This window comes from Denticeps clupeoides, chromosome 15, assembly GCF_900700375.1.
Source record: "Denticeps clupeoides chromosome 15, fDenClu1.1, whole genome shotgun sequence".
NCBI classification, from domain to species: Eukaryota; Metazoa; Chordata; class Actinopteri; order Clupeiformes; family Denticipitidae; genus Denticeps; species Denticeps clupeoides.
Window position 1 is genome coordinate 9,380,406 of NC_041721.1, and position 12,560 is coordinate 9,392,965.

Below are 12,560 nucleotides of genomic sequence, written 5' to 3' on the forward strand. Positions count from 1 at the left end.
CTTCACAGACCAAATCTAGAGCCTATTCTTGTGACTGTTATGAAACAATGATGGACCCTTAGGTGTCAGATTCTACTCTGCTTGTCCAGATGAGGTTCACAGCAGACCCACATATAACTCACTCATGCTTTGTTCTTAATGAATGAACAAATTAATGATTACACATCTCTCATGTGACATTTATGCTGCACTTAAAGTCTTTCTTCATTCACAAATTCCAGTGTTAGCAGACGTCTGGAATTAGTCAAGCTGTATCCTCTCTTCTGGACCCTTAAGGTCACCTCACAGCAGAGGAGCAATTCAGTGTCCCTATTCATTTTAGCCTCGCCACTGGAAGCTATTTTAAAGACACTTCAGAGGTGCATGGCAACAAATAAAATACACAGCCACAGGGGTCTGCCCTTTTGGATCCTCATTGAATTACACTGAAAAAATACAGAAGTATGAAAACCCTCTGCACCTAAAGATTTTCAAGCATTGATTAATCTTTTCTACAATGGGTCTATCATATAGGCACATATGGTATAATGTAACTGAAAGTTACAAACTTATGTTATTGAAAAGTATGCCAATTGAAGCTGGACAGGTCATCACAGGGTCCACAAAGAATCTACAACAATGTAATTTATACATTTTCTTAGTTTTTCCATGGAAAAAAAGACATGAAATGTAAATGAATATAAAAAATACATACAAAAGAATAAGTGATAATAATAAGTTTAAAATTATGTAGTCAAACCAACATCTGCTGAAGCAACATACTATACTAGTTTGAAGTACACCAGCTTTATTTCTTCTTTAATCAGTGCATCTGTTTTCAGCTATGCTGAAATTATTTAATAGGGTTTTCTAATAACCAATAAAAAAATTTACTCTCAAGACTAATAGTTCCTGCAGTAAGATTTACTGCAGTATGCAGTAAATCCATTATTAACAGCCATTGCCAGCTACCAGAGTCATTTACAACATGAACAATGTCTGGACTGGACTCATTTGGTGTCTTTTTAATGCACTAAATAGTTGTTCCTCATCCAAAATTAGGACATTTTAAAATAATCTTAAACTCTAGAACGGTACTATTCATATAATCAACTGCACCCAGCAAACACCATGAAACTTAAGATGGAAATATGCAAGTAGGCCCAGTCATCAAATCATTTTAATAGAGTATTGAATTACAGAATGAAAACCGTGCCACTTGGCAGCGATACTTAAAATGAGAAAACAATGGCGCCATCTACACGAAAAATAGTGTAATGACGAGCACATGCCTCACTGGACCGGGTTGCCAGGCCTTATGATTTCAGTTCAAAACAAAAACTTGATTCTGTAACTTACAGAATAATTTGTGTCACTTTTTCGGGTAGAGAATCGTTGTATGCATGATTAACTGTGCGCAGTTTATAGTTGATCTCGTAAGCACATTTTCCTCGGGCATATGCAGTAATTGTTTTGTGCCACGATATTTTGCCATGATCTGGCAATACCGTTTCCAGGACATCCACAGGTAAACTTGTAAAAGGTTTTTCGGTCTGTGGGTATGGATCCTCCGCCAGCGTCTTTTTACGGAAAAGTCGAAAAGAAAAACCCAGTTGTATTAGCATTCACTGCTGATATAAAAGAATTTAAATCGTATGTTAAACGCCTGAAGGAGTCGTCATACACAAACCACAACGCTTATGCAAGAGGGTAAGAATACGGAGCTAACAAGCTAACTGTTTTTCCCTCAGCAGGGGCTTTTTTATTGTGCTTACGTAAATTATGTACTAGAAAGAATAAATCGATTATTGCGAGGGATGAACATATTATTGGACAGGTGGTTGCCAGATTGGGAGAAATCTTTCCTCTGACAAAAGAAGTAAGCTTCTCTATTGGGGGTACTTTGAATATTTCTAATTTGCAGGGCCAAAAAAGTTTTTGAAATATGGAACAAGTACAAACCACGACTTCCACCCCATTACTTCAGTCAGAACCTGCTGCAAACAGCAGATTTCCTCTACAATAACAAGGTCAGAATGTACACATTTTCTATTTCTGGCACGGTATTTAGCGTCAGGGCTACACTCAGAAAAGTCTTCTGCATTGTTTTTAGTTGCACAAACTTGCCCTGTGGCAGGGCTATGGCCGTCACCTTCAAGAGCTGTGCACGAGCAACATAGAAAACGTCAAAGATGTTGATCACCTGAAGAGCTCCTTCTTTCCAGATGGCTTTGACACCGAACAAGCCAATCTTACCGTGAGTTTAATTTCTCTTCATTTGTTACTGTAGGTTTTGAAACACTGCCCACATTAACTTGTGCATGTCTTTGCGCATCTTTAAACTTGTTATGTCTGTCTCAGTTTCGCGCCCTGCAGGGCCAGATCCTGTGTTCATATTATTTGGAAAAAGAAAAGGGAGAGCAGTTGAGTCGTGACAGGCTGCAGAAGCTTCTCAGATTGCTGGGTTTTCTGCGCATCTTGATGCAGGCTGTGCTTCCCCATGAGCGGCTGTTCTGGATTCTCTACAACGGTGCTGGATGCCATTTGAACTCTGCACTTTCAGATTCTTAAAAAAAAAAAAAGTTCAAAGTACAGAATACAATGAAATATTTTATTTAATAACTAAAATAATCATTCATAATTGTAATTTCATTCTTAGGCTCATTACACATCTACAACATATGCAGATTCCTGATGTCTTCAAAGCAGTCTGCTCAGGTACAACATGCGTGTGTGTGTGTGTGTGTGTGTGTGTCAATTTCCTCTCTATGGTCAAGCAAACAGTGGAGATGCACTGCTGCCCATAAACACTACGTTTTCCAGATTTTATTACCTGTATAAAAACAAAGAAAAAGGCTCTCAATGTAAATGCTGGTTAATGGTTACTTTGTGGCCACCTTAGCTCAGCGCCTGCAAACAGGCTCCTGTCTTCTAGTGGCACCTGCACCTGTTTCTGTCAGAAGTGGTAGGTGGGGCTTAGTCATTTGTCTCCAAGGTTCAACTTGAAACCAGATCACCTTAAATAAAAGGGAAGAGCGACTCAATGGCCAGGAGGTGGAGCCAGAAATTCACCCGACTCCTCCCACACAGGGCATCCTGAAATGACAGGAGAGAATTAAACTAAATGCATCTACACACTGAGGAACATTAGTTTGAAAGGTGGTGGTATGTGTATAGCTTCATCAGCCATGCATCTTTTGCAGGCTCTGGAGTTCCTGTTGTGGGCTTCTGTCTGTCTGGAGGTGTCCATTCCGCTGCTGAATGCCCATTTCGTTACCTGGAGGGCCACTCTCTACTGTGCTGTGTGCCAGTGTTACTATGAAGAGCATCACAGTGCTGAGGCAGAGGTGGGACTCATCAGTTTTTTTACAATCAGCAGAGCAACTTAGGGTTAAGTGTCTTGCTCAGGGACACAATGGTAGTAAGTGGGATTTGATTCTGGGTCTTCTGGTTCATAGGCGAGTGTGTTACCCGCTAGGCTACTACCACCCATACTTGATAATATAGTTCACCAAAACAATCCCTCACTGTAAATTTTGGGATACAAATGGTGTAGAGGACAACTTTGGTTAGCTATACATTCTATATTATGTAATATCATTCTGTAAGGAAAAGCTTTTTTATAAAGTGTTTGGTAAGTTGCTTTGTATGCTTGCTTATTTGTTTTCCATTGGGTTCCTGCCAACTAATTGATTGATTGGTTAATTACTGCAGCGATTAATACGTTTCAGTATATTCATTTATATTCATAAAATTAATTCCTTCTATGGTAAAATATAGTCAAATGCTCAGTCAGAAGGGAAATAAAACAGCTAAGGAGATGACTGCACTGAAATGACTGAAGTTGGGGTTAAGAACTGTCCAAAACAGGACAGTACTTCAGGATGACAATACTAGGATTCATCACACCACCTTAACACCATTGAGAATCTGTGGGCTGAACTGGAGAAGCCGTATGTAGTGGTTATAATCTCACGAAATAGTTTACTCATTGACGCAGTGAATGCATGCTGTATATCCAGTATCGAATTGCCAGATCATTTTCTTTTTTCATGAGAGATCAGTGTACTTTTAAAACAAATGTGTGTTAAAGAAGAAAAGCATGTATCTAGTGGTGGCATGTATGGCAATATGTATTTGCCAATAATTGTTATTAATTATTGTTTCTATGGATTCAAAGCCTTCAAATCAGAATGAAAACCAGTCTCGTAGTTTCCTATAGACTTTCACCATTAGCAGAGATTTAGGAAAGTTAAATGTCTGTTTGTGATTGTCTTGTTTTACTTTTGCATACAGGTGTTTGCAAGACGTGCTCTGAAGAAAATGAGTGACCTGGAAACTCTTGAGAGAATGAGTGGATCGGAAGTTACAGTTGAGTCCCAGCTAGCCTACAAAGAGGCCTCTGTGAAGGTATATAAAATTATAAGCAAAGTATTTTTACCGTGTTATCATGGCCACTTAATATTGATTTTGTTCTGTGTGTATACAGCTTACAGCGATGGTTTTTAAACGGTCTGTGTTTGAAACACGGAGGACATACAAATGCCTTCTTAAGAGTGAACAGATTGAAGAGATCCAAAATGTGAGTAGAACCTTACATCATGACGTAACCCTACCACTCTTCCATCTGTCAGCCTTTTCAGTCAGACTTTCACTCCAGTCACCACCAGTCACTTTCTCAGAGACTCCACTTCTGATGGTCCACATTGTTTCTCAATACTTTTTTCTCAGGGTGGTAGTAGCCTAGTGGGTAAAAAAAAACTGGCAAATAAACCAGAAGACTGCAAACTCTCAGCTTTAAACCCAACTTACTACCATTGTGTCTTGAGCAAGACACTTAACCATGAGTTGCTCCAGGGGGGCTCTACTAATTGTAAGTCACTCTGGATATTGTAAATGCATCGTGTAAATCGTCATTAGTCAGTCATGAAAGCTGGACAGCTGCAGACTTTTTTTTACAGAATACTGAGAAATGACATGACAAAATATGTACAGGAATAAACCTATAGCAAGGAGTGTAGGTGATACTGGTTTAGTAAATTGTCCATTACTTATTTCTATATTAGTACCACTAATTCCCTAATCACTATTTTTTTCCTCTGTTTAGGTACCCTGGCCTCGTAATTCAACAGAGCATCTTCTGATGGAGATGTTTCAAGGCGATGCAGCTCAGTTTCTGGCAATGATGGAAGCGCTGTGGGACACCACTCGCCGCCCGCTCCAAGTTGGCCTCCCTAAAGAGCCTGACATCCAGGAGGTGATGCTGGAGCTTCTGTTTGCTGGTGTCAGGTTACTGTCTGGTAGGACCTCACATACTAATTATGGCATTCCAACAGAAAATATATTCTTTTCAGTGTGTCTCAATTGCATTCTCCATGACATATGAGCCAATAACAGATGGTATTTTTTTATATAAAACTAAAATTCAAACCTCTTACAACAATACAATTCATATTATATATATTTATATATATATATATGTGTGTGTGTGTGTGTGTGTGTGTGTGTGCTTGTATTATATATATATATAATGTTGTCAGTGTTGTCAGTAGAGAGTTAGAACACTGAATGGAGCTCTATCCATTGTGATCTGAACAGTGGAATTCAATGGACTGTACTTCACCATGCTGTATGTTCACTAAATATTTACAGGAACGGTCATTAGACTGATGTGTTATATAATGTGTTTACATGGATGTTTACATACACTACAGGAGTGGGAGGTGTCTAGTACTTCATAGTACTCTACATTGCATGTCTTAATAAAACAACTAGATAAAACTATAAGTAAAAACAGGTGTTCATATAAATCAGGGGAATTGATCAGTCAAATTAAGGTACTTAAGACACTTGAAAATCGTGACTATTCTCTTTGCAAGGATTCATCCATGAATCTATACACAAGTGTTCACAACAAGATAATACCCCAAACGGTTCTTCAATCTGGCACCAATTAAAAAGAAAACATCACAAACATAAAGTGACAGTGTAAGTTTTTGTTTTTTAGTTTATCTCCTGCTGTTCTTAATTGCTTGTCTTCAGTAATATAAAAATAATGTAATACAATAGTGGCAGAAGTTTCTATAGGTAGAGGTGGGCCTATGTAATCCTGGCTGAGAATGAAGAGTATAAAAGTTACAGTTTAACTAAAATTCTGGATCTGGACCTAATTAATATAGATTAATGCTAATTGTCCTTTCCCGATTACATTAAATGAACAGCTGCGTTTGTCTTCACTATGGGGAAGAAACGGCATCCAGAGCTTCTCTCCCCAGGATGTCCCAGCTGACTGTAATTTAATCAATAAATGCAGCAACTGTTTAATGGTTTAATGGTTTTCCTTCTCCTGCGACACAAAACAAATGCTCAGCCCCACCTTTTTGCATGATATGCCATACACACAAAATGATCTGGTGCTTAAAACATAAAGCTCTGTGTAAGGACTTAATTTTTTGCAGGTAATGGAAGCTCCAGAAATCGCATCTGTAACAGTAGACTTCCATCCTGTGTGAATGGAATCAGCACCTCTTTGACCCTAATGGAACTGGCAGCAGCAGGTACATAATTTCTTTAACAACCTTTCATAATTTTTCATAAAGTTCATGGTCCAGGGCATGCTGCCACATTTTCCTGTCTGTCTGTAACCTGTACAGGGGAGGATAAGATCTCAGTAGAAGCTGCAGTGAAATTTGTAAAACTGCTGTTTCTCTATGAGCAGTGGCACATGTTCTCACACCTGTCACATGGCCTTCAACAAGTCCTATCAGTAAGCCTTTCCCATCATCTTTTTCGTTGTGTCCAGTGTTTCTTGTACTAGCACCTCATACAATATATACAATGCCCAGTGGAACTGGGCAGTTAATTAAATTTTGCATCACGATTATAAGCTGTCACGATGGCTGGACATTGCGAGGAAGAAGGACGCATACGCACGACGACAGGGGTTTAAACCAAACAATGACCTGATGGCGAACAGACATGAACAGGATAGATTTATACAATTATACACAGGTGATAACAATCAGGAAACATGACACAGGACGGACCTGACCATGACATCAAAATTTAATCTTAAAATAAAATCTTGCATAATTAATAACTACCTTTTGCATGATTCAAAACTATGAATAAAACCATTTTAAAATACATTTTTAATACCAATTCTATAACCAACAATAATATTAATTTTTCATTTTTGCTGGTTATGAAATGTGTTGTTTTTTTTACTTTCCTTAATACGCTTTTTTATCTGCAATGTGAAAGGAAATGAAAGCTGATAATTACAGAAAGGCTGAGTTAGAACTGACCCTGCTGGAAGCTGTGGCACCTCTGATCTCTCCAAGGAAATTCCAGAGACCAAACTCTAAAGATGGTATCACCTTTTTATGTGGTATTTGCCAGTGTATCAAGCATGCATTTGATACCTTGATAATAGTCAATCAAGTATATCATTTTGTTGTAAAGTTGCAGATGATGCTTTGTGACAGTAGTGTGGTTTTTGTGCACACAGAGAATACCAAGCAGCTGAAAGTGAAAATTGGACCCTCTGAAATTCTAAGTTTGGTTCAGGCTCTGCATGTCAGTGTATGCACATCTCAACAGGTCTGTATATTTTTACAGGGTAGTTTTAATTTTAGAGCTTGTGTTAGTGTGGTGGTGGTGCAAATTTGAAAAAAAAAATGTAGCTCATAATAAGTTAGTCTAAATGTACAGACAGAATTACATGTAGGCAAATATTTGGACCACATGATCAAATGATTAGAAATGTTAGGGAAACATATTATTCATTCTCAAAAGTTTTAACAAATAGGATAATAAAATCAATGCTCACTCCGTAGAAGAGATGTAGTGGAACATGTCCCCTTCCATGAAGGTGGAAAGTATCTGTGCATGGCCCTGAACTTGTCTGTTGATTTCTTAAGTGTAAGTACCACTCTAGCATATAATGTTTTCTATTTGTGTGTTCAGGATATACAGCCAGATGGGGATCTAGTGGTGGACATTATTCTTTTTCTGTGGTCCAAATGTAAACCGCTGTTCCAGAAACGTCAGGAAAGCCACCAATGTCCTGTTTATTACCTAGGCAAGAAGAAGGAGCATGATAAGGTGGTCACCTCACCAATGAGCTCACTGAGATTCCAGAAAAATAATTGTTGAATCATAATTATTGCTTAATATTTTTGGATGCAGTGGTTAAAGATCTTATTAATGCTGAATGAAGTGGCCTATATGTGTAATTTGGTGGAAACTGACCCATGGCTGGCAGCGGAGGTGACATTCAGACTTGCCACAGTCCTGGAAAACAGTGCCAGCAGTCCACTCCATTATGGGAGAAGAACAGGTGCAGTCGGACAAAATTAGGAGAGCATTGCACTTTTCGATAAGTCATGTGTATTTTTTGCTTACATTTATTTGCTAGCATTATATAGCATTTCCTCTTTACTCTGTAGCCACAACTGAAGACAGTAGCCTGGACTGCACATCAGTAGATAAGCACAGCACGTCATCCATAAGTTTAATGGTAAGTCCACTGGGAACTCCAATTCTGTCTCAAAGCTCAAACCAACCAAAATTACTAATTAATCCAGGTTGAGGAAGTGCTCTGTGATCTAAGTGTGTATATGTGTGTGTGTGTGTGTGTGTGTGTGTGTGTGTGTGTGTGTGTGTGTAATGAAAGTCCCCTAATGAGCAGCTGCAGATTGCAAGGGATGTCCTCGAGAAAGGAATAGAGGCCCTCTCACGTGGCAGGACCAGGTTTTTGCCTTCAGATGGATCAGCTATTGTTGATAAGGTCTTCATGCATGTGTGTGGACACTCATTACCTTTTCACAGACAACTAATTTATGGAATTATTAATGTGAAGAATGTGAATACTGCAATATATTTTCCATTACAATATTTTACTGCCAGAAATATGGAAAGTTTGATAGAACTTCATTTGGTGGGGGGGAACCAGCCAACTTCAGCTTCTCCCTTTTACAAGACGTACACCTGGAATTGCTAGTGCTTCAGCACAGAGTTGAGCTCCAGCTGCAGAATACCACCCCAGGTGAGTCCCTGCCCCATCTTTGTGGGGGTGAGGAATGCAGTTTTGAATAACTATGCACATTGATTGGTTTAAATGTTAAGTCTGTTTTAGTGGACATGTTACTTTCAAGAAAAGCACTCCAGAACCCTGTGCCTTAATAATTTCCCTGTACACAGAAACTGTACTTCTGGAGAGGATTGGGAAGAACAAGATCTCCAGAGCACTCTTCTTGACTCAGAAGGCTCTGCTTTCTTATAGAAATGATCAGAGAAATACACAGGACCTACTTGAGGTAACCTTAATTCTCTCACACATTAGTAAGAATTAACCAGATTCACCGATAATTGTTAGTAACAAAATTTAAAAAAAAAACGCAGAAACATGGCCAAGGTATTGATGCAGTCTATTGAATTCCTCCTGTCTAACAGCACCTCTTTTTGTCGGATGCTTAGCAGGTTGTGTTGTTGTTGGAGAAAGCAGAGCAGGATGAGAAGAGGCTGTTTACTTGCAGTGCTGCAGCAGAAGAGAAGAGTAAAGCACCTCCACCTCCAGTCCTGCAGTCTCGCTCCAACCACACCATGGTCTTCAAACCTGCATCCTATGCCTTGGAGGATCAGGTACTAAAATCTGCTGTGTTAGGCCTAATATGATCTAAAATATTACATATGGCTAGAAATTTTTTAATATGCATAATATATATGGCTAGATATTGTGACAGGGTGACAGTGTGAAAAACGTAGTTGTTAAAAAATTATTTAAAAATGTAGTTTAAAAAATGTACTGTTGTCATAGATGCTTTAAATTTTTTTATATCTATCTGCAAGAATAAGACATTGTGACACATTTATTTGTCAATGTGAAGAGAAGTAGCTTAGGGACGAAAGAGAACATGTAAACAGGAATGAAAGACAATTTATATGATAGGCATGTGTAATGATTAAGCAATCACATTAGTTTCAAAAATATTAACAGAAAAATACAATAACTCAAACTTTGTTCCACACTTCTTGTCTGTGATGCAGGTTTCCTGGTACCAGATATTCGGACGAAAGGTAGAGGGCAATGACATGAAAGTTAGACTGGGAGATTGCCAACTGATTGGCACAGGAGACATGGTGAGTTTGAAAGTTTTATTTTCTATGTGTACATTTCAGCTCAAATAGGTCATTGTAAAAAGTAAAATGTGATTCAATGTCTAATTTCCATCAGATACCTTCTGTAGGGGAGTGTCTGCTTTCTGTTGAGGGTCTACAGTGTCACCAGAATTACATCTTTTCAGTAGCAGCCTACGATGCCCAGGGCAATCTGGTGGGTGGCACCATTGGTAAAAGTACCAAGCCAATATTGGCATCCCTGCCATTACCCTTACTGAACTCTTGGGCATACCTTGCACAGGTAAGAATGATAACTAGTGTCAATGAGAACATAATTGTATGCCCTTTGTCACTTTGCCATACCTCCGTGGTGCGCAAAATGCTTACCGGATTCTCTCACATACTGTATTTTGACCGCCCTAGCAAGCTATACTGTGGTTCAATCTTTCACGCATAGAAAATGTGTCTCACATGTTTCATAGCATATCATCATACAGAAGAAATTGCTAATCTTTTCTTGCAAATTTGGCTCGGCTTCTGTCCTAAATGGGGCCTCATCATTTTAATTCTGTATGCGTTCTCACTGTGATGTGGGTCTGTGCGCAGATGTGAGATATGTTAGACTGACCGGTCAATCTGTCTGATCAGGTTGAAAATCAGCCGATTTTAATCCCTTGTGCATCCAAATTGAATAATTGTAGTTAAAAGTCATATTACTTTACTTCACCAGTTATGTGTGAGGAATATTTTATTCCATGCACTGTAGAAATAGTTGCAACAGTTAAGTTTTCAGAAAAAAAAAATATATTTGTTTTATTGTTCAGGCAGCATATCAGACTGCCCAACCTGTGCTGGCTATGAGAGCATGCAGTGAGATTTGGAGCCACTTCACTCACCCCACCACACCATCAAGTGACAATGATGCTCCTGCATTCAACATGGAGGGACTATCTCCAATCAGGCCAGTGACACTGAGCAAATGATTACAAACTGTTTTATTCAGCGCTTTCCTTTGGTGTGGCATCTTAAATAGGTAAAATTAGACTATAATAACTGAATGACTTTCGGTCGGACCCTAACACCTTTTTTCATTAGGCTGAGAATGGAGATCTTGCATCTCTCCTCTGCACATTTGCAGCAGCTATTCTTCTCATGTATCTTCATACAAACGGACATACATGTTCAGGAGTTGGTGCTGTACTGCAACTCTCTCTGTGACGAGGGCCCACTCATCTGGAAACAGGTACAAATGTCTCTCCATCCCTTCCGCTACAGCATTTCCACTTGTATGTGAAATGTAAATGAATTCAACTAATAACTAATACTAATAACTCATAATGTTTCTTCCAGTGTTTCTACTAATTTAGGCACAATTATACCCCATGGTGATCAGTATTCTGTAACTCTGTGGTTATGTAATAAAGGACACTGTCACTGAACTATGTCCCCTTGTTGTCCCTTACAGAAGGCCAGGCTGGCTGAGAGTGAACATGTGATGGTGGCCATGGATCTGGCTCTGTGGCTCAACGACCACAGTGGCGCCCTGCAAGCTGTAGTTCAGTGTTATGGGCTGTTGGTTCCCTTCCTGTATCACCACATCCAGTCCGAGGCTGTTGTGCAGGTGACGGAATGTAATTTTAAGTGCTTCTCAGTGTGTTATGAAAGACAATGATTAGCAAGGCAGTGAAAAAACATGTGAGTTTTCTATCTCTTCAATGGTGCAGACACTGATGAAGTGCCTGTTGGTTCTGCTGGAGATTTGTGATGTGCTGAAAGAAAAAAGACCTAATGCCACAGCAAAGGCTCTGCATCACATGGTGGCAGCTATCACTTATTATATAGCCAAGGTAAAGTTTTTAAACATATAGTCTTGAAGAATCAATCTGAGAACACACACCACTGATTAGTGTCAAAGTGTGTCATGGTGTGTAGTTCACACTCCTAGCACTTGTCCGCACTTGTCTGCGTTAAATAAAATGAAAAATATGATTTCTGTTTTGTGTACCCAGGGCCTACACCACTTTAAAGAGGACTCTATGGCTGTGGCAGTGATTGAACAGGGAAAGAGACTTTTGCAAGAAATGACAGAATTGACAGAACCATCTGTGAAGCAAGACATTGTATGTTAACAAATACTGTATCATTAGTATGTGCATATGTACATATATTATGTACTATATTATATAAATTTTGACAAAGGAAAAAAAAGGACTCTTATATCAAAAAATCCTTAAAATAACATGTTTTTATAGAACCAATCTGGGATCAGTTCAGGATATGCGCTTAGTTAGTTTAAAGATTAGAGTACAGATTAGAGTTAGTGTTTGTGTGTGTGTGCAGGGAGAGAAGAGGAGTCTGAGTCTACCAGTAAATGCAGAGCTAGAAGTACAGCTCAAAGCCCTGGAAGTTCTGACCAACAGAGGAGTCACGTCGCTGCACAGTGGGCCCTGGAATAGAGG

At 39.1% G+C, this 12,560-nt stretch overlaps 1 protein-coding gene across 8 annotated transcripts in view; it reads left to right on the forward strand.

Moving 5' to 3' along the window:
- The first annotated feature begins 845 nt into the window (after positions 1-845).
- The window catches only part of cfap54 (cilia and flagella associated 54), a 30,665-nt gene continuing 18,950 nt past the window's right edge, over positions 846-12,560 (forward strand). For 3 of the 8 annotated variants that reach the window (XR_003742599.1, XM_028955494.1, XM_028955496.1), the window contains exons 1-28: positions 849-1,689; positions 1,904-2,009; positions 2,093-2,236; positions 2,341-2,509; positions 2,639-2,697; positions 3,183-3,326; positions 4,276-4,389; positions 4,469-4,561; positions 5,087-5,279; positions 6,438-6,536; positions 6,633-6,745; positions 7,243-7,351; positions 7,490-7,581; positions 7,948-8,085; positions 8,170-8,320; positions 8,430-8,500; positions 8,657-8,782; positions 8,890-9,028; positions 9,184-9,299; positions 9,460-9,624; positions 10,030-10,122; positions 10,217-10,402; positions 10,926-11,062; positions 11,197-11,344; positions 11,567-11,722; positions 11,826-11,948; positions 12,111-12,221; positions 12,442-12,559. Coding sequence is in view for 5 of the 8 variants with exons in the window: in XM_028955494.1 (XP_028811327.1) it covers positions 1,541-1,689; positions 1,904-2,009; positions 2,093-2,236; positions 2,341-2,509; positions 2,639-2,697; positions 3,183-3,326; positions 4,276-4,389; positions 4,469-4,561; positions 5,087-5,279; positions 6,438-6,536; positions 6,633-6,745; positions 7,243-7,351; positions 7,490-7,581; positions 7,948-8,085; positions 8,170-8,320; positions 8,430-8,500; positions 8,657-8,782; positions 8,890-9,028; positions 9,184-9,299; positions 9,460-9,624; positions 10,030-10,122; positions 10,217-10,402; positions 10,926-11,062; positions 11,197-11,344; positions 11,567-11,722; positions 11,826-11,948; positions 12,111-12,221; positions 12,442-12,559 (3,562 nt within the window). In the remaining 3 variants the exon portion in view is untranslated. Of the gene's footprint in view, positions 1,690-1,903; positions 2,010-2,092; positions 2,237-2,340; positions 2,510-2,638; positions 2,698-3,182; positions 3,327-4,275; positions 4,390-4,468; positions 4,562-5,086; positions 5,280-6,437; positions 6,537-6,632; positions 6,746-7,242; positions 7,352-7,489; positions 7,582-7,947; positions 8,086-8,169; positions 8,321-8,429; positions 8,501-8,656; positions 8,783-8,889; positions 9,029-9,183; positions 9,300-9,459; positions 9,625-10,029; positions 10,123-10,216; positions 10,403-10,925; positions 11,063-11,196; positions 11,345-11,566; positions 11,723-11,825; positions 11,949-12,110; positions 12,222-12,441; position 12,560 lie in introns of those variants that run through there. The other 5 variants (XR_003742600.1, XR_003742601.1, XM_028955495.1 and 2 more) reach the window with 4 other exon arrangements.